Below are 25,680 nucleotides of genomic sequence, written 5' to 3' on the forward strand. Positions count from 1 at the left end.
ATGTCCCTGATGGTCCGTGGTTAAGAATCTGCTTTGCAGTGCAGGGGACATGAGTTCCATCCTTGGTCTGGGAACTAAGATCCCAAATGCTGTGGAGCAGCTAAGCCTGTGCACTGCCTCTGCTGAGCCCACGTGCTCCGGAGCTTGTGAGCCGCAACTACTGAGCCTGCACGCCACAACTAGATGGTCCACGTGCTGCAGTGAAGATCCCACATGCCCCAACCAAGACCCAACTCAGCCAAAGGGAACATAAACGACCACCTGAACCCTACTCTCAGCCAGCTAGCGTTCCCTGTAAGACTCTGGAAAGGAAACCAGTCTTGGATACAGGCCTTGCTTCTGCTCGTGTGCGTCAGTCCTTGGGGCAAACCCTGCCAGGGAGACCGAGGAGCCAGGTCAGAGTCAGGGAGACCTTCTAGGGCCTGGGCCAGCCCCAGGATCTCCCTGGGCCCTCGAAGAGAAGCCAGTACAAAAGTACTGCCACCCCAGGCTTTCTCAGGTGGGAGCCTGGGTCTCCAGACAAGAGGAAGTGCAGGGGGCGGGGCAGGGAGTTAAAGGGGAAGGGGATGGAGACAGAGGGAGATGGACGAGAGAAGGCTGGTCCAGCTAAGCCTTACTTCTGTAGGTTCCTGGGATGAAAAGTATCCCTGAAGAGATTCCTGCATATGGGCCATACATACACTTTAGCTCTTTCCTCCTCATGTGAAAACCTCTGTTCACCAGCACAGTGCATTGAAAAACACATTCTCTGTCCTGAATATGGCTCTTCCTTAAAGGGAAAGTGGATAAGGGGGTTCTGGGCATTTTTCTCCTGCGTTGAGCACCCACCCCTGCCTCATGCTGTTCTGTGGCAGGAACAGATCTTCCTTCAGTCTCGCCTCTCCCCATTCCCCTCCCCACCCCTTTCCTCTGACTTGCTGCACAGGTCCCAGGCCTGGAGGAGGGGACACTGGTTAGATTGCAGCGGGGCCAGGACAGGGCTCAGCTTACATGGTAGAGACTGGCCCTCATCATCTGGAACTGATCAATCAGCTTCTTATGCAGAGGGCGCATTTCTGGGTGCACAAACTTCTCATGAACTGCCAGCCCAACTCCAAGGACATGGACCTATCAGGGTGATAAACAAGGCCATGCTGTTAGTGTGGGAGCAGACAGTGGGTGCTGCAGCTATCCTCTGATGCCTCCACACAGCTCTGGCAAGGCATACCTGTTCCTGCATAAGTTCCTTAAGCTGAGTTATCTTCTCAGCATCTCCTGGGTGCTTGGTGATGTAATCTTTATCAAAGAAGGCCTGTGAAAGGAAAGGTCAAGTCTGGAAGACTTCCCAGGGTGACCACTCAGTCTGAGGTGCCAGCTGGAAGGCATCTGGGTTGCCTCCTAACAGGTGCACACACCAATGCTCCTCTAGCACAGCCTACTGAACCTCCTGCAATCACACATGTGCTTTTTATGTCTAAGGAGAACTGAAGGTGGCCAAGTAATCTAAACCTGAATGCTGGTCCCAACTGGCTTGGGCAGGGCAGGCAGGGCTGGTGGCCAGGATGAGGGGGTTAGTCTCCTAGCCAGACCACAACTCACTCCTTGTCAAGGGCTGGGCTCTAGGGCGCCTTCCATGATCAGATGGATTACCCATTCTGTCAGAGTTCAGAGAATAAAAAGGAAGAAAAGTTCCCACGGGAGAGCTATAGCCATGGAGACAGGGAACAGCAGGGAGCCTAAAGCCTCACCCCTGGTGGCTCAGATGGTAAAGAATCCACCTGCAATGCAGGAGACCTGGGTTCAGCCCCTGGGTCAGGAAGGGCTCCTGGAGTAGGGAATGGCTACCCACCCCAGTATCCTTGCCTGGAAAATCCCATGGACAGAGGAGCCCGGGGGGTTACAGTCCATGGGTTAAGGATCGGACATGACTGAACAGCTAATACACACTATTCAGGACCATGCTTGGTCGGCCGAGCCACAGCCGGGGAGGGCGTGCCAGGAAGGCTGCCTTCAGAGGCTGGGCCCTCAGGAAGAGGCACTAAGACCCGCGTCCCTGGCCGGGTCTGGTTGGGCCAGCTTACCTCCTGGTAGCGTGCAATGCCTCCGTTGACAGCAGCGTCAATGACGCCGTTCAGGCACATGCTCAGCAGGTTGATGTTGCCGTGCACCTGCTTGTGCTGATACTGGCTGATGAGGGCCCGCAGCTCCTGGTTCTTATTCTCAACCACTTGGATGGCATTCTCCAGGGGGCTCACCTCCACCTGGGGGCACACAGCACATGGTGTCAGCCCAGGCCCAACGACAATCCCTCCCTCCTCACAGGCCTGACAGCAAGGGGCTGTGACTCATGCCACTGAGTCCCTACTCTTGTTCCTGTGGACCTGAGGCTCCCTGGGCCCTTTCTAATTTCCTCTTCTGATCTGTAGGCACTTGGAAGTACAGTGAATAGAAAACAACGTCAGTTCTGAACACAGAGGTCTCTGGCTTCCTGAGCTTCAGGGAATAGTTTCTGCATTTGTAAACTGGGGGAACATAAATGCCTGCTGCCTAGGGCTGTTGCGGAGATTAAAGGAGAGAAGGAAGGTAAGCAAAGCCTCCAGCACAGGACTGCCTGTGGGTGGCTGAAGCACTCTTTCTCTCTTCTTCCTCAGAGAACAGCCCCCCAAGCAAGGACTGAGGAAGCACTGTGAAACCAGCCGCTCTGAATTGTTTCTCACCAGCTCCCTCCTCTCCACTTCGAACCACCGAGAGATGCCCGGCAAGCTGTGGGTCAGGGTCAGCGTGGTGCGCTCGATCCACAGGCTCTGCGGGGAGGGTACAGGCAGGTTCAAGCCATGAAGCGATTCTCCCCACGCCCCACCTGCCCACGGGGGAGTCACTGATGAGTTCCCGAGAAAACGGGGCCGGCCCCAGCCCCACTGTGAGCACTGACCCTGCTCCCCTAGATGCATTCACCTTGAATTCATTCTCCTTGTCCTTGGGGCCTTTGTGGAAAGGCCGGTCATACCGGAACCTCCTGACGTTGTTGACGCGGTAGAAGCTCTTGACGCGGTCCGGGACCCTGTCCATCTGCAGGACATCTACGTACTCTGGGATGGGTGTCACTGCATAGATCTGCAGGTCTGGGCAGGAGGTGAAGGGAAACTGGACGTGAAAGAGAGACGGACCTGAGTGGCTGACCCCTGTCACCCCCGCCAAGGAAGAGGAGACCAACAGAGCCCTTCAAAGGGCAGCAGCAGCATTTCAAAGAGCAGATGGGACCAAACACGGTTTGGCTGACTCTCCCTATCCAGCCCCGCCCCGCTCCAGGAGTGAGTGCCGAGCCCTCAGCCAAGGTGAGGTGGCGGCAGCCAGCGGTTCCCTAGTGCCCCTTTAAGAAGGAAAGGAAAGGGGTCAGGAGGATACCCCATAGGAACGAAAAAGGTGCAAGGGCCTAGGCCGGCCCACTGCAGGTAAACTGCACAGTCTTCACTGCCAAACAACATTTTAACAAGATACTCTTTAGGATCTTTGTGGAGAGCAAACATGGGCATCTGCCTGCCCTCTTCTCTCTTAAAGAGATGTGGACTAGCTTGCCACAGCCACGGTGACTGTCATGGAAGCTGAGTACGGGGAAGGAGGGGCAGGCTGGTGTTTGCATTCAGACTTCCAAGTGCTCCCAAGACCACAGGAATTCCCCATCTCCTCCCCCAGCCCTCCGCCCCATCCCCTGTGCCTCAGTCCTGACAAAGGCTCGAGGTATTGACAGACACACGTGGGAGTGGAGCATCCCTGTGGATACTGGGAAAATCCACAGTGTCTGCAGCTGGGCGCCAGGAGACCCTTCACGGGTAGGGTGGGGACTAAGGTGCTGGCAGTGGCCCACCGGAGGGATAAAAGCTAGCTGATGACCAGGCCCCCCAGGCTAAGGGCATGCCCCTGCCTCCTCTGTGAGGCTCAAGTGCCCCGTTAAGGGTCGGTGAGTGATGTGGCACCCTCTGCTTTGGGACTTGGGGGGTAACCTGGCTTGTACGGCCAACAGCGTCACAGAGGGGCAACCGACTGGGTGGGCCTCCCCTCCCACGGTCCCAGGCCTCTTCCCCTCCATGGGTCAAAAGATACATTGGGCGTCGCACTGCAGGATGGCGTCGTCAGGGTGGTTGGGGTGCTGCATGGCGACGGCCTGCGGGAACTCGCTGAGCATCCTCTGCTGGAAGGCCTCCAGCCTCTCGTAGTCGTGGCCCCGGCACACGTACTCTTTGTTCTGCCACAGAGGAGAGAGCACATGCCATGCCTCGCCTGCCCACCCTCAGCTCCTCAACCTGAGAGCCCCTGGGGCAAGCCTGGGGCACAGCACTCTGCCCTCTATGCTGCCCTAAGGTAAACCACGATCAAGAAGGGTGAGGGACAGCAGTGGTGTGGTGTGGTGTGGTGTGGCAGCTGGGGTGGAAGCTGCAGAAAGTTCATGGTGGAGGGAGGGAGGGCTTTTCACATGGGAAGGGACGCTAGTGGGGGGACGAGGTTGGGTCCTGGAAGGTCCACCTGGTCAGTGGAGTAGAGAAGCGGGGGTCAATCTACGTGCATACAGTGACAACCAGGGCAACAAGCCAAGACAGGAAAAGGCACCACTAGAAGGAAGGTGCTCGTGGAGCACTGGTGGGAGGCGACGAAGGGGCTGCTGGTGTGTGTCCACGAGTACCGCTATGGGAGCCACCAGATAATTTACAACAGGAAGGTGATAAGATGCGTGCTTTTGTAGGATGACTTGTCAGCTGGGAGAAGCAGTCTAAACGCTGCCCAGTGCCTCGCGGGCATTTATCAACTCCTCTAGCAGCAATTCCCCTGCAACCATGTCCGCAGACCATCATTCCAACTACACACTTCTTAAGACTTCACGTTATGTCATGTTTGGTTTGGGTTAGGTCTCAGTTTTCCTCTCTGCGGACTGAAGGCACCCTGAACCCTTCTGCTCTGCCTGCCTCACGGCTGGTCCAGAGTGCGTGGCTGGTGGGGGGCTCCTCGGAAGCCCTCTGGTGACCTCTGTCTGCCTCACCAGATTCACTCTGACAAATGGTGTTAGGCATTGATGTGTCTTCAGAGGGAGGAAGAGAGAGGTTCCACAAGGCCAGCCCTATGCTTCTTGGTAGAGGAGTTATCACAGGCTAGGCCATGGGTGATCTCAGCCTTTTTTAAAAAAAGTTTTTTATTTTGTGTTGGAGTGTAGCCAATTAACAATGTTGTGATAGTTTCAGGTGAACAGTGGAGGGACCCAGCCATACATATACACGCATCCGTTCTCCCCCAAACTCCCCTCCCATCCAGGCTGCCACATAACACCGAGCAGAGTCCCTGTGCTATACAGTATAACCTCAATTTTTCTGGAACAGGATTTTTGCCCACTTTTCACTTTTTCTCTTACTATGGGAGAACTCAGGTAAGGTTTGGCCACATGTCCAGATGGACCAGAATGCAAGGGCAACAGTGGAAGGAAAGTCAAGGTCAGGGGAAGCAGGCTGGCCTCCCCAGTGGAACAGACCAGTAGTCAGAGACATTTACAAGCTCTTTGCTTGATAAGCAGAACTGACAAAGAAGGTTAATTGTGAAGAACTGGCCTTTTCATGCAAAATGTACAATCCTCGTCAGTGTCTGTTAATGGGTAAAATGAAGAGAAAAAGAAACTCCCCCAAGACGGGAGGGCTGGATGTTTTCCTGTCTCCATGCAGATTAGCAGATAATCACATTTGTGAAGCAACACGGGCAGATGGTCCAGAGGATTCAAGCTGACAGAGCTGGAGTAATAGACGGTCTCTGTGTTCAGAGAAGGTCAAAGAGCAGCCTAGTGCTCCGGGGAGGACCCAGCAGGAGAACGGCATAGCACATTGACCTTGAGGCTAGCTGTTGGTTTCCAGTCTGCTCAGGCGAGAGTCCCAGCAGCCCCACGTAGGATGGATCTGGCTGCCACTGCTTACCCCTCTGTCCTTGCCATTTACAAGGCGAACGGCTATCTCTGCTGGCCTTATTCCCTCTGCTGCAGATGAACTGAGCAGCTAAGGGAGCAGGGACAGCATGCGGCCAGGCCAGGCAGTCCCGTATGCCTGCAACATAGCTCCTGGTGTGGAGATGAGGATGGACTGATGGGTGACGTTTCCTGGTTATTCTTCCTCTATCACTGGCACCCTTGAAACCACGTTTGAATATTTAGACTGTAACTGGCTCAGATGCAGATTTTATGCCAGGTCCTACCTGTCAGAAAGCTCTCAGAGCCCTAAAACACTGATGCTCCTTGTGACGTGAGCATGGGAGGTTGGAGCCAGGTGGAACCATGGTGGAGACTTCCTTGCTTGACAGGGACAGAAATGGGGCACACCAGTGCTTGATTTTGTAAGAGTCAAAACAACGATGTTTTGGAGTAAAATCTAGTTGATTTTGTTACAAATCGTGGGACTAAACAAGGAGAGTAAAATGGCGATAAAGCATAACTTGCAAAGATAAAATGAGAAAGAAGTAAGTTATAAGACTAGAATCATTAGCTTACTGAAGGGCTTTCTAAAGATGCTTTTGGTTCTGAGAAAGAAAGTCAGTCACTCAGCCATGTCTGGCTCTTTGCAACCCCATGGACTGTAGCTTGCCAGGCTCCTGTGTCCATGGAATTCTCCAGGCAAGAATACTGTAGTGGGAAGCCATTCCCTTCTCCAGGGGATCTTCCCGACCCAGGGATTCTTGCACTATTCCTCCTTCTGCTGACCTCTACCCCCACTAGTGTTGTATGATCTATACAGATGGGGCAACACACATGCCCCCTCTGATAAGCCTGGGCTGGATGGTCCTAGAGAGTGAAGGAGGTCCAGCAGCCTGCAGAGAGCCTCTACTGAGGCACGTTCCGCTACTAGCAACCCTTCTGTGGAACAGAATTCGAGCCTTCTGGGGATCACAGTCAGGCAGGTTGTGTTTGCTGTCCCTGTCACTATTACTAATTCCTACAGAAATCATTTTTCTTCTTAGCCTAGACTAATTACCGCCCAGGAAATGTGCATGTTGACCTGCCTTATATCCAAAATGTGGTCAGCCTGGACTCTGTCACTTAGCAGACTGGCTTCTTTTTAAAAGAAGCCATTAAGTTCTGCTGACCTTCAATGAGATACCAAGCTTATTACTGCTCATTGGCTAAAGCAATTTCTCCAGTAAGATAGGATCCCAAGAACATCAAAGGAATCCTATGAATTTTCCTAGCAGCTTCTTGAAACTTGTAGACACTGGACCTTAGTATGATATTGGAGCTGGGGACAATCAGAGCTAATCTGAGGTCTCAAATGCAGCCTCTGGGTCCTTCCATCAGCAAGGCTTCATTTAGGGCATCTGAGAACAGCTACTTGTGGGCTACAGCCTACAAGCCCAGGCTGACTCCTCCTGGAGCCTCTGGATTGTGCTAATTAAAAACCCAAAACAATCACAACTGTTCAACTGGTGTCAGTATGTCTGTGCTCAGGCAGTCCTTCCACTCTATTTAAATCCCTGCCCAGCTTTTCCAGCAGCGGTGGAGCAAAATGGCTGTAGTCACCATGGGCCAGGGAACTGGCTGCCTTGGAAAGGCCTTCTTCCCAAGCCAAACCCAATGTTTGGTTTGCTCCGCAAACCCCAGGAGCAAAAGGGACTATCCTCAAAAGGGAGATCTCTCAACTCAGTGATTCTCCACCCTGACTGTGAAGCCTACTACTGAGGTCAGGGCTGCACTGATGTCCTGTCTGGCAGAGAATAGTCACAACGGAGGATTCTGGGCCCTGGAAACAGAAGGTGGAAGGTTTCTAAACATTATCTACGGGATATTCTCAAACCCTGGTAATTTCCTGCAGGATCCTGGTTGATTTGGTAAGAAAACCACTCTCATATATTTCAGGTAGCTGCAAAACAGTTTAACTGCAGACAGAGTCTAAAGTTGGTACCCAGTTCAGTCAAATAAAGCCAAACACTCTGGTCAGTCCTTCGTAAGAAACTATTCAGTGCAATAGGAAAAAAGGTTAAAAAAGAAAAAAAAACCAAACAGATTATAAATTATGTGTAAAATATGACAGAAGTTCTTGTGACTACCTGAGTGGACTCACCCGAAGGAAGAAAGGAAACTTCCGGCCATAGAAGCCGACCCGGAAGAACTCGGGCTCCAGGCGCTGCTGCTCCATGATGTTGTCGTAGTAGCTGGCCTCCATTTTCTGTGAACGAGAAAGGCAGTTGCCTGCAGCTTGGCTTGACTGCTAGTGCTGTGTCCAAAGCAAGTTCTCCCAGGCCTAAGCAGACACTGCCTTTCGGAAAGAGAACGTGGTGACTCAGTCTAGATAAAAAGTGAGCCCTCAGCCACGATCAACCCCTCACCAGGGAGCTGCCGGATGGAAAGGAAGCCTTCCCTCCCCATCATCACCTGGAGGTGGGGCAGCCCCGAGAGGCTGCTCAGACTCTTCTGCCCAGTGAGCAGACCCAGCCCCACAGACTCAGGCTTCCTGTACTTTCAGGGGCACACGTTTAACATGGACTTCTTCCTTTTTGTTCAGGAATTTCTGGTTTTCATGATACTCACTGCACCAGCTGACAGTAAGTGTTGCCTATAGGTGACACCATCAGTCCATCTGCACTGCTCCAGCTCATTTACCATCTGACTCAAGATGCCAACGAAATGAGGAAGGCTTAGTTACCAGAGTCACTGTACTGGTCCCAATTTCGGAGATTTTAAACTTTAAAAGTGGAACTACTATCCATGATGTCTGGCATTACCAAGGTTGGTGAGTTTTTTAGCCTTGGCTGACCTGGCTTCAGATTGAGAAAAACTCACTGAAATTTGACTGAGAAGATGTCCCTAATGCCTTCAATCAAGCCAGCCTGCCAGGGAGCAGTGACCTTCAAAGACCACAGCAAAAATTTACTGGTGTAGAACCTCATCTATTATACAGAGCCTGATCAGGATCAGGGGACACACTGACAAGGGTGCAGGAGGCGGATGAACTGACTTCTCTTTGCCAAAGACTTAACCAGCTATTATGATTCAAAACCCAGCACCAGAAACAAGGAAAAATTTGGTGGAGACCTTCAAAGTCCATTTCACTTAATTCTGAATATTTTGCATCAAACACAGGAAGAACTTTCTTTACTTGGATGCTTAGGAGTGACCACAAGCCAAGGCAGGGAAACACTAAGATGAGGCATATCTGAACGAAACTATTTCAGGAGAAGCTTCTTCTTGGACTGCTACCTCCTCCTTGAACCACCCCTATCCTATCTTGCATATGCTGTTGCTCCCTTCCTTGAGCACCAGAGGCCCTTGGGGTCTGGATCATGCAGTCATCTGTCAGGTGTGTGTCTTGCGTCTTGAGAGCAGGAACCTTGGCTTCTGCTTCTCCTGCACTGTCCACAGCACTCAACTCAGTGCTGAGTTGCTCAGTCAGTGCTCCCTTAGAAGCTGATGCCAGAAAAACATGAACGCTGCCAGTCAGGGCTGGGGCAGGGGGAGGGGCGAAGCTCACCCGAATCCAGCTGAGGCTCTGATAGTCGTAGAGGCTCTCATACTGACACGCCAGCTCCCTGCACAGTGGGATCCCGAACTCCCAACTCTGCAACAGAAACAGGAACGAGGCTTTAGCACCGCAGGCATCCTCAGAATGGTGCAAGCCTTGCCAGACATATCAGAAGGCACAACTAAAGGCCTCCAGCAACTCATATGTCACAAAGAACACATTCTCAAAACCCATTTGTGGAGAACACACAGAATTATGACACTCTGGCTCAGGGCACAGCTTTCAGGTTTTTACTCAAATGTTTCCCCCTCCAAGAGGCCTCTTTATGACTACCTGGTCAAGGACAAGCACCCACCCTATCTATTCTCTTTTCATTACTCTGAAGCTATCTTCTTTAAAAAGGCATTTGCTTTTAAAAATTGAAATATGGTTGATTTACAATACTATGTTAGTTTCAGGTATAAAGTGATCCAGTTATATAAATAAGACTATATACATACATAAACACATACACACACATATGTATTTTCCTTTTTAGATTCCACTGTAGATTATTATAAGATATTGAATGTAGCTGTCTGTGCTATTCAGTAGGTCCTTGCTGTTTATCTATTTTCCCAAACTCCTAATTTATCCCTCCTCCACCCTTTCCCCTTTGCTAACAATAAGTTTGTTTTCTATGTCCATGAATCTGTTTCTGTTCTCTTAATAAGTTCATCTGTGTAATTTCTTAGATTCCACACATAAGTGATATCATATAGTATTTATCTTTCTCCGACTCGCTTCACTTAGTGTGACAATCTCTAGGTCCATCCATGTTGCTGCAAATGGTGGCATTTCATTCTTTTTAATGGCTTAATAATAGTCCACTGCATATGCCTATGTACACACACACCCCACACATCTTTATCCATTCATGTACTGATGAACACTTAGGGTGCTTCTAGGCCTTGGCTATTATAAATACCGCTGATGTGAACATTAGGTGCATGTATCTGTTTGATTTAGAGTTATTTTCTTTTCTGGATATATGCCCAGGAGTGGGACTACTGGATCATGTAACTAAAACGTACTCTGTCTTCAGTTTTTTAAGGAACCTCCATATTGTTCTCCATACTGGCTGCACCAGGAGGGTAGGAGGGTTCCCTTTATCCACACCCTCTCCAGAATTTATTATTTGTAGACTTTTTGATGATGGCCATTCTCCCCAGTGTGAGGTGATACCCACTGTACGTTAAGTTATGATTTGTATCTTTAATAACTAGTGGCATTAAACATCTTTTCATGTGCCTGTTGGCTATCTGTATGTTTCTTTTGGAGAAATGTCTATTTAGGTCTTCTGCGCATTTTCTCATTGGGCTGATTGCTTTTCTGATATTGAGCTCTATGAGCTGTTTGTACACTTTGGAAATTAAGCCTTTGCCAGTTGCATAGTCTGAAATACTTTCTGCCAGTCCATAGGTTATCTTTTTGTTTTGTTTATGGCTTCCTTTCCTGCGCAAAAGCTTCTAAGTTTGATCAGGCCCTATCTATTTTTGCTTTTATTTCTTTTGCTCGAGAGACTGATTGAAGAAAACATTGCTACAATTTATGTCAGAGAATATTTTGCCTATATTCTCTCCTAGGAGCTTTATGCTGTCACGTCTTACATTTAAATCTTTAAGCCATTTTGAGTGTATTTTTGTGCAGGAGTGTTCTAACTTCAGTGGTCCCCATGCGGCTGTCAAGCTTTCCCAACACCAAATTGCCAAAGAGACTGTCTTTTCTTCATTGTATATTCTTGCCTTCTTTGTCAAAGGTTAATTGACTGTTGGTATATGGGTTTATTTCTGGGCTAAGAAGTCTTTTATTTTTACATTGTGCTAGTCATAATTAGATGAAAAGCTGCATGAGGGCAGGGACTCTGTTTATATCCTTTATCTTCAGAGCCTAGAACCAGGCCAGGCATGAGCAGGTATTCAATCAAGATTTATTTAATGAGTTAATGAAGGAAATAATGACTTTTAGGTTAAGATGTTTAACCTTAGAAAGAAGTATGGAAGCTAAGAAGGAAGTAGCTACCCCAGGACTTGGCAGTAGGTCCGGCAGTCTCCTTTATGGAAATCTTCTGCCCTTTAGAGTAGGCTCCAGACGACCCTTGTCCAGTCAGGCCTCAGGCAGTTTCTGTGGTGTGGCTCCTATTATGGTGGCAGGCCATCTAATGGCAGCTTTCACCAAGGGGCAATACTGTCCATTTCCTCCTCTTTTTAATATAGCGCTTTCTCTCTTAGGGAGATTGGGAATCAAAGGTTTGCTTGTTATTTTAGACAGGCTCTTCTCCCCAACTTCTAAATACTAATTAAAATTTTTTATTATAGGAAAACTTTAAGCATATGGAAACACATAAGTATGAAGCCCTAGGTACTCATAACCCAGCCTCAACCATGACCAACTCAGAGTCAGTTTTGTAGCAGATCTCAGATATCATGTAATTTCACCCATCAGGGTTTCAGTATGAATGTTTAATAAGGACTTTATTAAAAACATAGATTTGAAATAGCATCAGGGAGAAGGACAACACTATTTTTATTCAGGACTGTGTTTCCTAAAAAGACCACATTATTTCTATCCTTTGAAGAAATTAATGCAATATGGATTGACCTGCAGGACCAATTAAAAACGTTGAAACAAACCAAAGAGAATTTTAAATAGACCCTGATTCTCTGCTCCAATACAGTTCCTCTGCCTCAGGGAGCTAGAAAGCCTCTTGTGCCCCCACACTGCAGCTTTAAAGGGGCATGTGTCTGTCCTCTCTCTGGCTCCAAGTGCTGCTTGGGCAGGTTTTAGTGAAGGGTCTGCCTGGCAGGCAGTTCCACAGAGCCTGGCTAAGCAGTGTGTGTGCAGATAGCCAGCCAGCCTGCAAGGAGCGCCCCATGGGGAACTGCTCACTTAGGTGCTGATGGCCTCACGTGAGCCTCAGGGCGCTCTGCCTGCTGACACAGCAGCTCCTAGAAAAGCCGATCTCCTCTCCTACGAGGATCAGTGCTTATCTGCCTCGCTGGCACCTCTGTCCTCATTTGTAGCCTTGCTGCTCCAAGCCTGCACCCACATCCCACCCAAAGGGTGAGCTTTGAGGGTTGAGCTGGAATACTGGAGGTTGTGAGAGCAACCTCAGAGCACAGAGAGGGAATGCTCAGCAGGTATGATGCATATCATCTACCTCTTTTCTCTTGCCAGAAAGGCAGGAGGCAAAGCAGCCCACAACTCCTAACTGGTGTCTCAAATCCAGTCACATCCACCCACCTGGGCAGATGTGTGTTTGTACATCCATGCTGCCCTCACTCACAGGAACGGAAGCTGCACTCACTTGGCTCACTCTGCTCAAACTGGAAAGGCAGGCAAAAGCCAGGACTCCAGACAGGCAGTCTCTGCACTTCTGTTTACACACAATGTATCAGAAGTAACAGATCTGTCCTTCCTTCCAAGGAGTGTGAGCAACAGCAGCCCTCGCAGCAGAGCCCAAGCCCACCCCCACAGGGAGGGCTGGTTCATACCTGATGGTCTGTGTGCAGATAAGCAGGGGTTCCCTTCCTATCTGCTCCCTCTTCCCTGGGATGAAGGACTGCCTCCCATCTTCTCATCTTCCCTTCATTCTTTTAACTCCCATCTGGGCACACCCTTTGGAATGTCCCTCTCTCCTTGTCTGGCCTGGGAGAGCTGACCTCTGTGACCACAACCCAATTCACCTTGGCCCAGGTTCCTAGGTTGACCACCTTACCACTGGAGGGAATGACCCAGGGCGAAGCTGTGGCTATGAACTGGACTTCTGGTTCAGTCCTTCTAGATACTCAGGGGAGAAACATGGGACCAAAGGAGATGGGATCATCTGTATGTGGTGGGTAACAGAGAGACTAGGAGGGGTGGGAGGAAAGTGGCTGTGAGGCAGGCTGTACTAGAAGTGCTGAGGTCAAGAACTTCATTGCCTGTCCCCGCTCCCTTGCAGTCTTCTCTCTTCCTGCCCTCCTCTGACTGCCAAACTCACTTTCCTCCTGGCACGGAGAACCATACGGAAGCACTTTTTCTGTATCAGCCAGGGTTTGCTTTTTTGGAGCTTTTAGAAAAAAAGCCCTGAATACTTTCAAGAGAATGGGTTAGCCCTATCCACTGACTCCATCAGGTATGGAGGAACAGAAACAGAAAAGTCACACCTTCTATACAAGCCTAGGAGAAGGCCTCCAATAAATACCCTGTAAGGATGAGCTCATGGAAGGACTCACTGAGTGGTCTGTACTGAGCACAGAAGTGGCTCCCCCAGCAATTCACAGCAAAGGCAGAAAGACTGGGAGATTCCTGAGAAGGTGGCCTATGGAGCCTCTCAGTCCTTCTCCCCTTCCTGCTCATTCACAATACTCAGGCAGGCTTTGCATTACCCTCCCTTGTCCATGTTGCTGCTGTTGTGGTTTAGTTGTTAAGTGGTGTCTGACTCTTTTGCAATCCCAGGGATAGTAGCCCATCAGGCTCCTCTATCCTTGGGACTTGCCAGGCAAGAATACTGCAGTCGGTTGCCATTTCCTTCTCCAGGGGATCTTCCCAACCCAGGGATCAAACTCATGTCTCCTGCATTGGCAGGCAGATTCTTTACCACTGAGCCACCTGGGAAACCCTTCCCTTGTTCATACTTAGCGTTAAACCTGCTTTCTTAACACTATTGTAGTGTAGAGTGAAAGGGGGACCATGAATGCTCAAATGATCCACAGGTAGGCTCAATCAGATAAGCACAGCTCTTCTCTGTGTTCTATGCTCATGGAAAGAAAAGAGACCTAATATACTAACAGCACTCCTGCACACTCACACCATGCTTACGCCAGTGCCTCTGAGCTGGGAGGGCTCACTGGGCACATGGGTAGGTGGCAGCTCCAGGTAGACTGCGTGCCAGGAAGACAGACCTACAAGCATGCTGGCATGGAGCCCTCAGTTCACCTCTGGACCAGCAAGGAGAGGATGCTCTGGGCTGGCTCCATCGCTCAGTCATGTGTGGCTGGCTGAGAGCAAGGCATGATCTCCTTTCTGGGCTGGGTGGAATGAGAGCTCCTGAGGTTTTGGACAGGTTCCTACTTACCAGTGCATTCCCTAACGTGGGTGGATGTTTTTGACAAACAGAAATCTCCCATGCTGTGTAAACCTGATTAATGTTTTCTGAGTTATGGGCAAAAGGTATTAACGTTTTAATCTTTTTTATGATGAAATAACTCATTAAAAATTTTTTTTCATTCAAGTCTGGTGTTCAGCCACCATAGTTACCTGCATGATCCTAGTTTAGCTGTCTAAGATGTGCTCAAAGCTGAGTAATGAGGGAACAGCTTCAACAAGTTACACCAACCTAGCCTTTCCAGTGTATGGGGCACACCCAACAGCAGGTGGTCAGAGGGCCCCATATGGAACTCTCTCAGAGACTGGAGCAGGATGGTAGGGAAATTCCAAGGAAGTCTGAACCAATGCTGACAATGCCTGCTAATTCCAGAGAGTCAAGTTTAACAGGGGACAAGCCTGTGAGAGGAACCTGGATGGTGTTGTAAGGAAGAGAGACCCAAGACAAGAACATGGACAGGAGGCAGTACGGGCCTCCTTCGGCTGTGGTTAAAATCCATGCATTTTTACGGCTCACATTTTCTATGATGGATCAGAATGCTACAGTAACCTAAGCAACTCTGATACACACAAGCAGGGGGCCCAGAAGCCCCTGACCTTGGAGCATTAGTATTTACAGATTTGCAAAGCTGGCATGTGGGGTTGTCTTTTACACCCTCAATTTGCGACTGGCTTCCGAGCCACAGAATTAAGCTGTTATTTTTTCCCCTGGAGAAAGTCATGCTGCCTCCAAATCCAATGCATGCACATGGGCACCCACCTCCTCACCAGCCCTCACAGCAGCCTCTGCAGCTGCTGCCACCCCTGCAGGTTAAGGTGCCACGGAGCCCAGTCGGGGCCGAGGCGCTGCAGCCTCGCCTGGGGACACCCACCTTGCCTTTGCTGAAGTAGTGGATGATCTTGCGGCACAGCCCCTCTTTCCGCTGCCACTCCGTCTGGGGTGGGTAGTGGAGGAACTCCCGCAGGGGCCGCTCCTCCCACTGCAGCAGCTCGCAGTAGAGGAGCAGAGTGAACGCAGCTTCTGTGGGGACAGGCTCTAGCGAGGTCCCGGGGCAGCCAGTTGCCCGGGGACCCGGTGTGCACAGCCCAGGTCAGGGATGCCGGATACCACACCTGAGAGAGGGGCTGTCCAGCCACCCACCAGCCCTTGGCCACAGCATGAAGGGACCTAGTGGACACCATCCTTCCTCAGCCTGGTCACCTGCTCTGGGCTCTGGATAAGCTGTGGCTCAGGTACCCCAGGGTCAGTGCACAGGTTGCTTTGCTCTGGGGCACACTGCCATGTCAGAGAGAGCTCCTGGGTTCCCTTTTGCTCAAGGGACTAGCGCTTCTTTCCCAGCCTTCTCAGAACTGGATCGGAGGGGTGAGCTCTGACAGGCTTTCCTTGGCCATCCCACAGCCAGCCTCCATACCTCCAGCTCCACTTTCTGCCCTCAGCATGGCCCTGGGAATGACCCTTTCTCCTCATCTCGACCATTTCTAAAGGGACCAGAGAGCAGGAGTGTATGGTGATAACTGTGTGAAGGGCTCCACTCATAGAAGAGCTGGGCCCTGGGCAGAGGACTGGTGACATCTCCTGTACCCATGCAACTGCTAGGGAGGGTTTATAAAACAGCTGTAGCTCAATACCGTGGCTTCCTAACCCCCGGGAGTGAGTCACACTGAATTACAGCTGCTGCTCTGGGTCCTCATCACACAGCCTGCTCCATCCTGTTCTATTTGCTTCTTTTTGGTGGGCATCTCCTACTGGCAATTTAATTAGCTTGAGCTTCTGCCTGGCCTTCAAGGCCCCATTCAAATCTGCTCCCCATGACTGTGGAGAATCTCTTTTCTAATTATCTTGTGACCCACTTCCACTTTTAGCCAGGCTTGCTTGCCCACAGCCTTCCCAGGCCCTGCTCACCTCTGCCTCTCCACCTATGCCCTGGCGACCAGCCTTCCTGCCCAGGGACGCACGTGACTCCTCACTGGAGCTGCGAAGCCCTTTCTGACTGGGGACAAGCCTGGGAGGCCTGCAAGGCCTCTCTGTGGAACGTAGAAAATCATGTGAAATCTTTTTCCTCCCTGTCAATATTCTTTTTAGATGTTATTCCTGAGGCCACCAGAAGCAAGGCTTAGCACCTTCTCTGTCCGAATTCCCGACCTAGCCTCTCAGTCTCGTCCCAGTGCTCTAGGAGTTTAGTAAATGCCTCTATTGATACATGGAACCTTTCAGTCTGTCACTTCACTGCCCCCTCAAAGGGTTGCTGGGATCATGGGTGGAAGTGGATGCAGAGGATGGCAGATTCAGCCCAGTCATTTCAGAGTTAATTCTTGCCAAGCTGTGTCAGGAAAGGTGGAATCTCTGTGAAACACTCTCTAACATCTAACAGAAAATAGGGAAGGAGGTTTCTGCATTTCTACAAATTCATCTCATTCTAGTAACACTGTGGACAAGAGCGGCCTGAATTTCCTGGCCTGTTGCACCACCTGTGGCTCAAGGGCTAAGATATGGTGGCTTGTTACCATGGTTAAGAAGTGGTCATTTTGGGGGGAACTGTGGCACAAGGTGATCACCCAGGGCATGTGTGGGTACACTTGTCTTCCTGACTCAGAGCAGCACTCAGTAAATAGTGTGACAGCTATGTTTTTAAATTTTTCTTTTAGAAAAGGCCTTAGTAATGGATAAAATTGTGATACAGTGAAAGGGCCCCTGTCCAGCCTGTCAGAAAGTCAGGTGCACACTGACAATCCTCTCCACTGGGAGCTCAGTGTGGGGCTGCAGGGTGGCTGCAGGGGAAGAGCCCAGACCACAAGGCAGGTCTGCCAGCACGTTCTGGAGGCCCCAGAGTCAGGTGAAGAGCCTGGGCTGTGGCCTCACTCAGCCCAGCTGTGAGGTCCTCAGAAAGGCTCTGCTTGTGAGGAGCAACAAAGAGCTCAGGAGGATCTGAACCTGGCTCCCGGGATCTGGAGGTCACCCTCAGATGGTGGGAACCGGAGGCAAAGAGAGTGGAAGAACCTCGGCAGCCAGGCACAAGGGCAAGTTCCCCCTGCTTTCTCTCCACCACATGTTACAAAGGAGTAGAGGGCAAGGAGTGAGGGGATGGGCATCGTGGGCACTGACACTCCGCTGATACCTGGCAGGCCCCAGCTCAGAGTTTTCCCCTGTCAGCTGCATGTGTCTGTCCAGTCCTTTCCCGGGAGGAGGCCTGGCTCTCCCTTCCTGCTTACCTGTGTAGTTTTCTGCCTGCAAATGCATGTCACAGAGCTTATGGATATAGCGGATATACATCTCCTCTTTATTAATCTCCGATTTGTAGAAGTTCTGTAAGAGAGGAGGAAGTACACATGAAGGCGAGAGGGGATGCCCCCTCTACAGGCTGAGCTCCAGGCAGATGGCCAAAAGCCTAGGAGTGCTGGACAGGAAGGAGGAGACAGGCCATGGGGGTGGCCAGCACCAGAAAGAGAAGGGGCCAATCATAAGGCACTCCTGCTGGGAGCAAAACCTCTGGCAGGTCTGCAGAGGAAGAGTATCAGTGGTGGAAATGGGATGTCAGGGTTGGTGGGACCTTGCCAAGAGGCCAGGCTACAGCTCTGTCCAAGGAGAGGCTCACTGTATTCCTTTCCCGAGTGGGAATGTGAGTTCCCAGGGACAGGGCTGATGTCCTGATGCAAACCCTTAGGCTTGTAGCCACGTATTGCAGAAAGGACAAGGCGATCACAGGGTGGGACAGAAGCCACTCCATGAGGCAGAGAGGAGGAAGAGCCCAGGTTCTCTCACCATCAGGTTAACAGTGCAGCCAATCTTCTTATTCTCTGTCTCCTCTCCTTTCATGCAATCCCTGGAGGGGAGAGCGAAGATGAATGCACCAAGTGGTGCCTCTGGGACAACACAGAGACCTGCAGTGTCCCCGAGGGTTCAGTGTGTCCAAACCCCACAGGAGGATGCTCTCCAACAGAAACTTGTCCACAGATGGGGGTCCCTCCAGGCTCTTGACCCATTCCTAGGGCTCAAATATCTCTGTTCAGCTGGACCCTTGTTCTGGTGGCCGAGTACAGGGCCCAGAGGCTATATCAGGGCATTCAGTAGCACCTACCAACGTCTTCAGTGCATAAGTATGTCAGTAAAGTAGAAGGTTACACACTCAAGTTCCCTGAAGGGACCAGTCATAAGAGTCGTCCTTAAAGGGCAGTTTTCATTTTGTAGGACAGTTTTTAGGAGAAGCCAATACACTCTACTCCAGGGACCCGCCTTCAGAACCCTGTAGCCCAGCAACCATGGCACAGCCGCCACGTAAATCATCTCACTGACTTTTCTCCCTGTGGTGTCCTTCTCATGCACTAGTACTTGGAATCCCCTCCAACTGGGAGGATTTAGGGGTAGCTTCAGCCAGGGCTGAGCTGCATTTTTGCTGAACAGGCTTGGGTGCAGGAGGGGTCACGGCTGGCCTGCCAGACACAGAACACAGAACACTGAGAATGGATCCTTGCCAAAGGAGTGTGGGGACTAATCAAATCCATGCTCCTCTAGCAAGGAGATGAGAGAATGAGGACCAGGCTGTGAATCCAGCAAGAAGCCTCCTGTACACACAGCCACCTGAGTCCCAGGTGCAGCCCCCTGGTATCTGCACGAGACACAGCACAGAGAAGACAACTACTGCTTGGGGCTGGTGTCCTCTATCATCCCTCCTCATTCCTTATCACCTTCCCCTATAACCTCCCAAAAGGCCCTCTTGGCTCACCTGAACTCTACTGAGAGAACAGCTAAGGCCCCAGTGAGTGGCAGTGTTCCTTTTAGGCTAAGTCAAAAGCCATGATATGACTGAGAAGGCAGGCTTTCAGGAAATAATGGATTACGTGTGATCTCCCAGACTCCACATATCATAAAGATCTCTGAGCTCACACGCTGCCTCCTCTCATCTACACCTGGCCAGGGTCAAGGGACAGAAATAAATGGATTTTACACAAAGAATGGAGGCATGGAAAAACCGGGTACCCTTTGCCCTGGAAAAAAGAAGTGAAAGTCCTCCTGGGTCACAGCTCTGTTGCTGTGCAGTCGCTAAGTCATGTCTGACTCTGCCACCTCATGGGCTGCAGTCTGCCAGGCTCCTCTGTTCATGGGATTTTCCAGTCAAGAATACTGGAGTGGGTTGCCATTTCCTTTTCCAGGGGATCTTCCCAACTCAGGGGTCCAATCCATGTCTCCTGCATTGCAGGGAGATTCTTTACTGCTGAGCCACCAGGGAAGTCCAAACAAGTACAACAGTTCTGCACTGAGTGATATTTCTCTGCCCACCTGCCATACGGCTCTGAGGATGGTCTGCACTAAGGTTCCCCCTTACTCTGGAGACAGCCCTTCTCCTCCTCTCTGCTGTGCCCATCCCTCTGAGGCTTGACTTTTCTGGATGAAAAGCCAGACGGCTACATGTCCCTATGACACCGCCAAGGTACATGTGCCCATGTATCAGGGGTAAGCCTAGGAAATCCTGGCCTACCCCTGAGAGAAGGCTTTCACCCCTTCCTCCTTGGCTATCAGAAGATTCCTAATGACTGGTGATGGCACACAATACCAGAACAGCCCTGCCTCTTGTGGCCACATGGTCTCAATTTTAAGGTCAGGGGATCCTCCTGCTGGGGAGAGCATGTGACCAGAGAAGAGGTCAGGTAGGTTCCTGAGAAGATACCTGTAGTCAAGAAGGCGTTCCATGAGGCGGGTGACTGAGGTTACAAAGGAAATGCCGGTCTCGCGCCATGTCTCCTGTTCAACCTTCTCCAGCAGGCTATTGATAGAAGCAAACAGAACGCACAATTCATGAGCCTCCCGGGGGCACCAGAGTAAGGTCCCAGAGCCCGGGGGGCCTGTGGTGGATCTGGAGACGGCAGACTTACCACATGGCAGTCTTACCTGGGGTAGGGCCCAAACAGCTGGGTTCTACTCCATGCAGCAGAAAGCAAAGACAAAGCAATTACTGAATGGACAGCAACAAATGAACACGTCTTCCGTTGTCCTGTGTGAGCTCTTAAGGATGCCCCTGAGCTGAGGGAGAAGCTTCAGAGCCCCAGCCTCTGTAGGAGTACACACTTTGTTCTGAGGAAGCAGCTGAAGACCAGTCCACTGAGGGAGAGACCTGGCTTTGCCAACTGGCTGGCTGCCTCTATCACTGCTCAGAACCATCCTCAGCAAACACGCTGACCAGCCTCTTCATGTAGACCAAGGGTAAGACTGCAATCAGTCTTGAGGGTGCAGCATGAAGGACAGAGAGTGAGTCCAAGAGTTATGCCTGGTCATCTCCACTGTCACAGAAGACTTAAAGAGAAAATGGCCAGAGCCAAGAGCTGCATGCCTGGGTCCTTTTCTCACTTGTCAGCCTGTGCTCCTATTATCTCCAGGTAGGCTCTGACTTCTCCAAAGAACCTGGCTTCTGAGATCCTCTACCTTCCCATTGACGATCCCAGGTGCAGGTCTTACTGCTGACCCCTTTGTACACTGACCTGAGCTCCCTGAGGTCATGAGAGTCCCCTAGAGTGGAGGGCTCAGCCAGGGACCAGCAGTGGGGACTCACACCCATAGCCTGACGGTTGTTGATGCTGTGGTGATGCCAACTGTCTTCCTTGCACAGAGTGTCTAACCTGAGATGGGGCCTCTGAGAGAGTGAGGGTTTCCCAGGTGACCCACGTTCCTAGAGCAAGATGGCAGGATCACTGGTTCTCACCTCTGAGCTGTGTGGGAAAAGCAACTGTGTACACATTTCCCCAACTATGTTCTACAGAGCTCTGGTGTCCTGGGGGACAGAGAGGTGTTCTGTGAGCAAACAAGCATGAAAGTGGTGGATCACTACACCCTCCTCTGCAGAGATTTTTCACACCTTTCTGCATATTGAAGGCTTTGAGAAGTTATACAATACAGAGCTTTGTTTAATTTTCTTTCACTGAGTCTTTTCTAAACTGATTAGCCCATGATCTACATCCCCCAGTGTACATACACAAACATCTTCTCCTGAACACAAACTGGGAAATGCTGCTCCACGGTTATCAGTGGCTTTCAGTTCTCAGACATGACTCAGAAGAGTTTATGAAACATTTCTTTATCAGGTAATTACTAACTCCAAGTTATTTTTGTGCTTTTTCCTTTGTAGTAAAATCATCAGTGAGTGGCTTAGGAAGAGACTTCGCTTCCTTATTTCCATAATTAGAAACATCTCTGGCCAAAAGAGAAATCCTAGGGATGGATTCATTTTCACAAATTAAAGTTACTTAAGTTTCAAGTGAATTCGCATTTTATTCCATGACTCATCAAGGAACAAACTACATACGCAGGGTACAGGAGAAAGACTTCCCCCTCTTGAAACTGGAACATCTGGGTGGTATCCCCAGACATGCTTCTTAGTGGCCATGCAACTGAGGGCAATGCCACCACCTCTCCAAGCTCAGCTGCATTATTTTTACTTATCAGGATACTCTCTGCCCTGCCCACCTCACAGATGTATTGTGAGGATTAAATCAGAAATGTCAACATATTTCGTCCACTGTAAAGTTCTAAGCAAATGTACAGTATAATTAACAGAAAATATGTTATAAGCTTATCTTAAAAATGCTAAAGCTAGAAAATCTCACAGCTAGAAACAATGAGTGAGATGGGAGGGGGCTCTAAGGCTGTAAATGTCTTCACGTTTTGCTTTTCGGGAAGATAAAAAACCCAATTTATTGCCTATGTGGGAGGACCATGGCTCTCCCGAGTCCCTCCTTTAGACTGAGCCCTATAGCTGGGTCCTGTCAGGGTTTGTGGCCCCATCAACTCAGGGCAGAAGCCATACTGGTGGACCTGGGACCCTTGACATTCAGTCAGTACAGCCACCCTGTTTCACAAGTGAAACTGGTCTGGAAAGGGGATATAACTTCTTTAAGTCACAAAATGCATGGTACTATTTTTCAAGCTGACTGTACAGTCTTACAAAGCTGAGATTTAAACCCCTTCCCCTCCCCAAAAAAGGCCAGTGCTGAGCCCTCATTGAGTCCCTATGAGCTGTTTGCCCAACTAGGATACAGCACATGGTATGAAGACATATGATGATCCTTTTCCTACTGGCAAACCCAAGAGCTCAGAGTTACTATCTGTGTCTACATCTTTCAGTTAATTACGATAATCCCTGAGAGAGCCTGCTGTCATGAAGTCTCTTTCTTGTTGACAGAGATGAGCATTGCTACCACCAGCAACAACCTGGGTCTCTCCTGATACCCACGCTCTGAAGCCTGCCCAGAACAGGCTGCACCCCTACCCTTCATTAGCCCACTTCACCCTCTACCCCAACGTGGGGTGCCTCAGGCTGAAGCAGCTTACAGCAGACCGAAGAGCTCCCTGTAGCTCTCATCGCCTTTCCCTTCTGACACCATGCTGTCCAGCTTGTCAATCAGCTCGGCCTCCACCTAGAGGGAAGCAGAGATTTTGTAAACCCCAAATGAGCTCAGGGGAAGGAAGCGAAATCCAGCCCTCTGTGATGGGTAAGGATGCTGGGGAGCTGCTTCCTGCTTTTGTTCTTGTACCAAAGAAATCCTGGAGAAGGTGGGATCTCACCTACAGCACTGGGAAGCCACCCTGTCTCCCCCCATCAGGAAGGCTCCCACTCTGGGGGTTTAAGTAAGAGCTGGAACTTACACGTACATCTCAGATACTCTTTTCCCAGACTAGGGGCAAAAGGCAAGGACTCTCTGGAAAGAGAAGTATTTTGGATCCCAAAGAGGCCTTTGTCAAGTGTTGTTTTTCTTTCTTAAAAATTCTCATTCAAGAGAATTTGTATGTATAAGACATACTTGGTTAGAACTTTACCCTCCGTCAGCCAGTCACAAAGGACGCTTGCTGGGGGCTGGTCCTCACATTAACGGCTGACATTTGTTTGCACTGAGGGAGATGGGTTTCCTTCAGAGATTGTCCTTGAGGAGAAAAGGCTCCATTCTTCGTCCTCACAGAGACTTCGTCCTGCAGCTGCCTTGTCACTGGGGGCCCTGCACTTGTTACTGGATTCTTAGACTGTGAGGAGAAACACTGTGTCCATTCCTAACCCACCAATTTGCAAGGTGGGTTTCAACAGTGCTCAGCCACTTTCCTAATAGGCCTCAATGCATTTACTCTGAAGTGAGAAATTAGTTGTAAAGTGATGTAAGATAAAAAAATCTTTTAAACTGCTCATTAACCTTTGAAATGTGGTCCTGTGCAATTATTTGTATATTTTATATCAACAAAAAATGGCATGGCTCCATTTAATAATGAGCTATAACAAAAGGCATTTCCTCATTTTACACAGGGCCAGAGTCCTAAGGCAATGAAGTAGTAAAAGAATAACTGAATTAGAAAAGTCATTGAAGGCAATTATGGCTTTTGAAATCCTATCAGTGGAAAATGAAAATGGATGAATAAATATGGCCCTTTTATAGCGGTCTGCTACGGCCAGGATGGAGATGGTTGTACATCTACATCTGGCCTCTAATGAGTCAGCTGCTTGAATATACTTTTTGGAAAACACACAAAGTCTGAGGACTGCAGTCCTTGGGATTGAGGTCGTCTGCCTTTCTCTGTGAGGAGAAAAGGCACCAGCAGGGACTTGCCTGGGGTCATGCAAAGTCAGGTAGGGATCTCTTTTCACACACGCAGGTATAGGTTGTGCTTTCCAGAACAGGGCAAAGGTGGGAGGGGACCTGGAGCAGCAGAGGGTACAACGGTGCAAAAATGGGCACAGCCGTTTCCTGGAGTTCTCAAAATAGCTCCCTGGCCAGCAGCAGCAAGTCACCAGAGATCTTATTAGAAACACAAATTCCCAGGCTCCACTGGATCAAAAACTCAGGGGTTGTGGGGGGTCAGCAATCTGTGTTTTTACAAGCTCTCAGGTCGTTCTGAGGCCTATTCCAGGTTCAGAACTTCTGTATTAGTATGAACTGGTGATGGAAGGATTTAGGGACAGTACTTCCTCACTCTCTGTAGTGCTGATAAAGGGAGAAGTTACTAAAAGAAACTGAGAAATCTAAAACACGACACTAAAGATCAATGTATGCAAAATCCATGTCTTTAGGTTACACAAAATGCTAAGGTCTTCAAATATAACGTCATAATTGGTGATAATGAACATTTCAGGTCTGTGTAGTTACTTTTATTTTATAAAACCAATGTTCTTGAAAAGAAAAGGTCAGTTTTCATTCCAATCCCAAAGAAGGGCAATGCCAAAGAACATTCAAACTACTGCACAACTGCACTCATTTCATATGCTAGCCAAGTAATGCTCAAAATTCTAAAAGCAAGGCTTCAACAGTACATGAACCAAGAACTTTCAGATGTTTAAACTGGATTTAGAAAAGGGAGAGGAACCAGAGACCAAATTGCCAACATCTGCTGGATCAGAGAAAAAGAGAATTCCAGAAGAACATCTACTTCTGCTTCATTGACTATAAAGCCTTTGACTGTGGAAAATTCTTAAAAAGAGATGGGAATACCAGACCACCTTACCGGCCTCCTGCATTGACTATGCTAAAGCCTTTGACTATAGATCACAATAAACTGTGGAAAATTCTTAAAAGACATGAGAATACCAGACCACCTTACCTGCCTCCTGTGAAACCTCTATGTAGGTCAAGACGTAGCAGTTAATACTGGACATGGAACAATGGACTGGTTCAAAATTGGAAAGAAGTATATCAAGGCTGTATATTGTCACCCTGCTTATTTAACTTATATGCAGAGTACATCATGTGAAATGCCAGTTGAATGAAGCAGAAGCTGGAATCAAGATTGCCGGATATACAGATGACAGCACCCTTATGGCAGAAAGTGAAGAGGAATTAAAGACCCTCTTGATGAAGGTGAAATTTTTATTTATGGAAGGAGAGTGAAAAAGGTGGTTTAAAACTCAACATTCAAAAAACTAAGATCATGGCATCCGGTTCCATCACTTTATGGCAAACAGATGGGGAAAAAGCATAAACAGTGACAGAGTTGGACCATAAAAAAGACTGAGCACCAAAGAATTGATGCTTTCGAATGGTGGTGTTGGAGAAGATTCATAAGAGTCCCTTGGACTGCAAGGAGATCAAACCAGTCAATCCTAAAGGAGATCAGTCCTGAATATTCATTGGA

The 25,680-nt window shown here is 49.5% G+C and overlaps 1 protein-coding gene across 1 annotated transcript in view; it reads right to left on the reverse strand.

The window, feature by feature from the left end:
* DOCK3 (dedicator of cytokinesis 3) overlaps nt 1–25,680 on the reverse strand; it is a 261,704-nt gene that overhangs the window by 16,436 nt on the left and 219,588 nt on the right. Inside the window, exons 32-45 of the mRNA XM_068983119.1 lie at nt 22,900–22,985; nt 20,467–20,493; nt 20,246–20,341; nt 18,343–18,403; nt 17,793–17,886; nt 15,455–15,603; nt 9,465–9,551; nt 8,058–8,162; nt 4,081–4,222; nt 2,935–3,101; nt 2,697–2,783; nt 2,061–2,240; nt 1,208–1,291; nt 991–1,107 (exon numbers count right to left, since the gene is read on the reverse strand). Of these exons, the coding sequence (XP_068839220.1) occupies nt 991–1,107; nt 1,208–1,291; nt 2,061–2,240; nt 2,697–2,783; nt 2,935–3,101; nt 4,081–4,222; nt 8,058–8,162; nt 9,465–9,551; nt 15,455–15,603; nt 17,793–17,886; nt 18,343–18,403; nt 20,246–20,341; nt 20,467–20,493; nt 22,900–22,985 (1,482 nt within the window). The remainder of the gene's footprint in view (nt 1–990; nt 1,108–1,207; nt 1,292–2,060; nt 2,241–2,696; nt 2,784–2,934; nt 3,102–4,080; nt 4,223–8,057; nt 8,163–9,464; nt 9,552–15,454; nt 15,604–17,792; nt 17,887–18,342; nt 18,404–20,245; nt 20,342–20,466; nt 20,494–22,899; nt 22,986–25,680) is intronic.

This window comes from Capricornis sumatraensis, chromosome 10 (assembly GCF_032405125.1).
Source record: "Capricornis sumatraensis isolate serow.1 chromosome 10, serow.2, whole genome shotgun sequence".
In the NCBI taxonomy this organism is placed as follows: domain Eukaryota; kingdom Metazoa; phylum Chordata; class Mammalia; order Artiodactyla; family Bovidae; genus Capricornis; species Capricornis sumatraensis.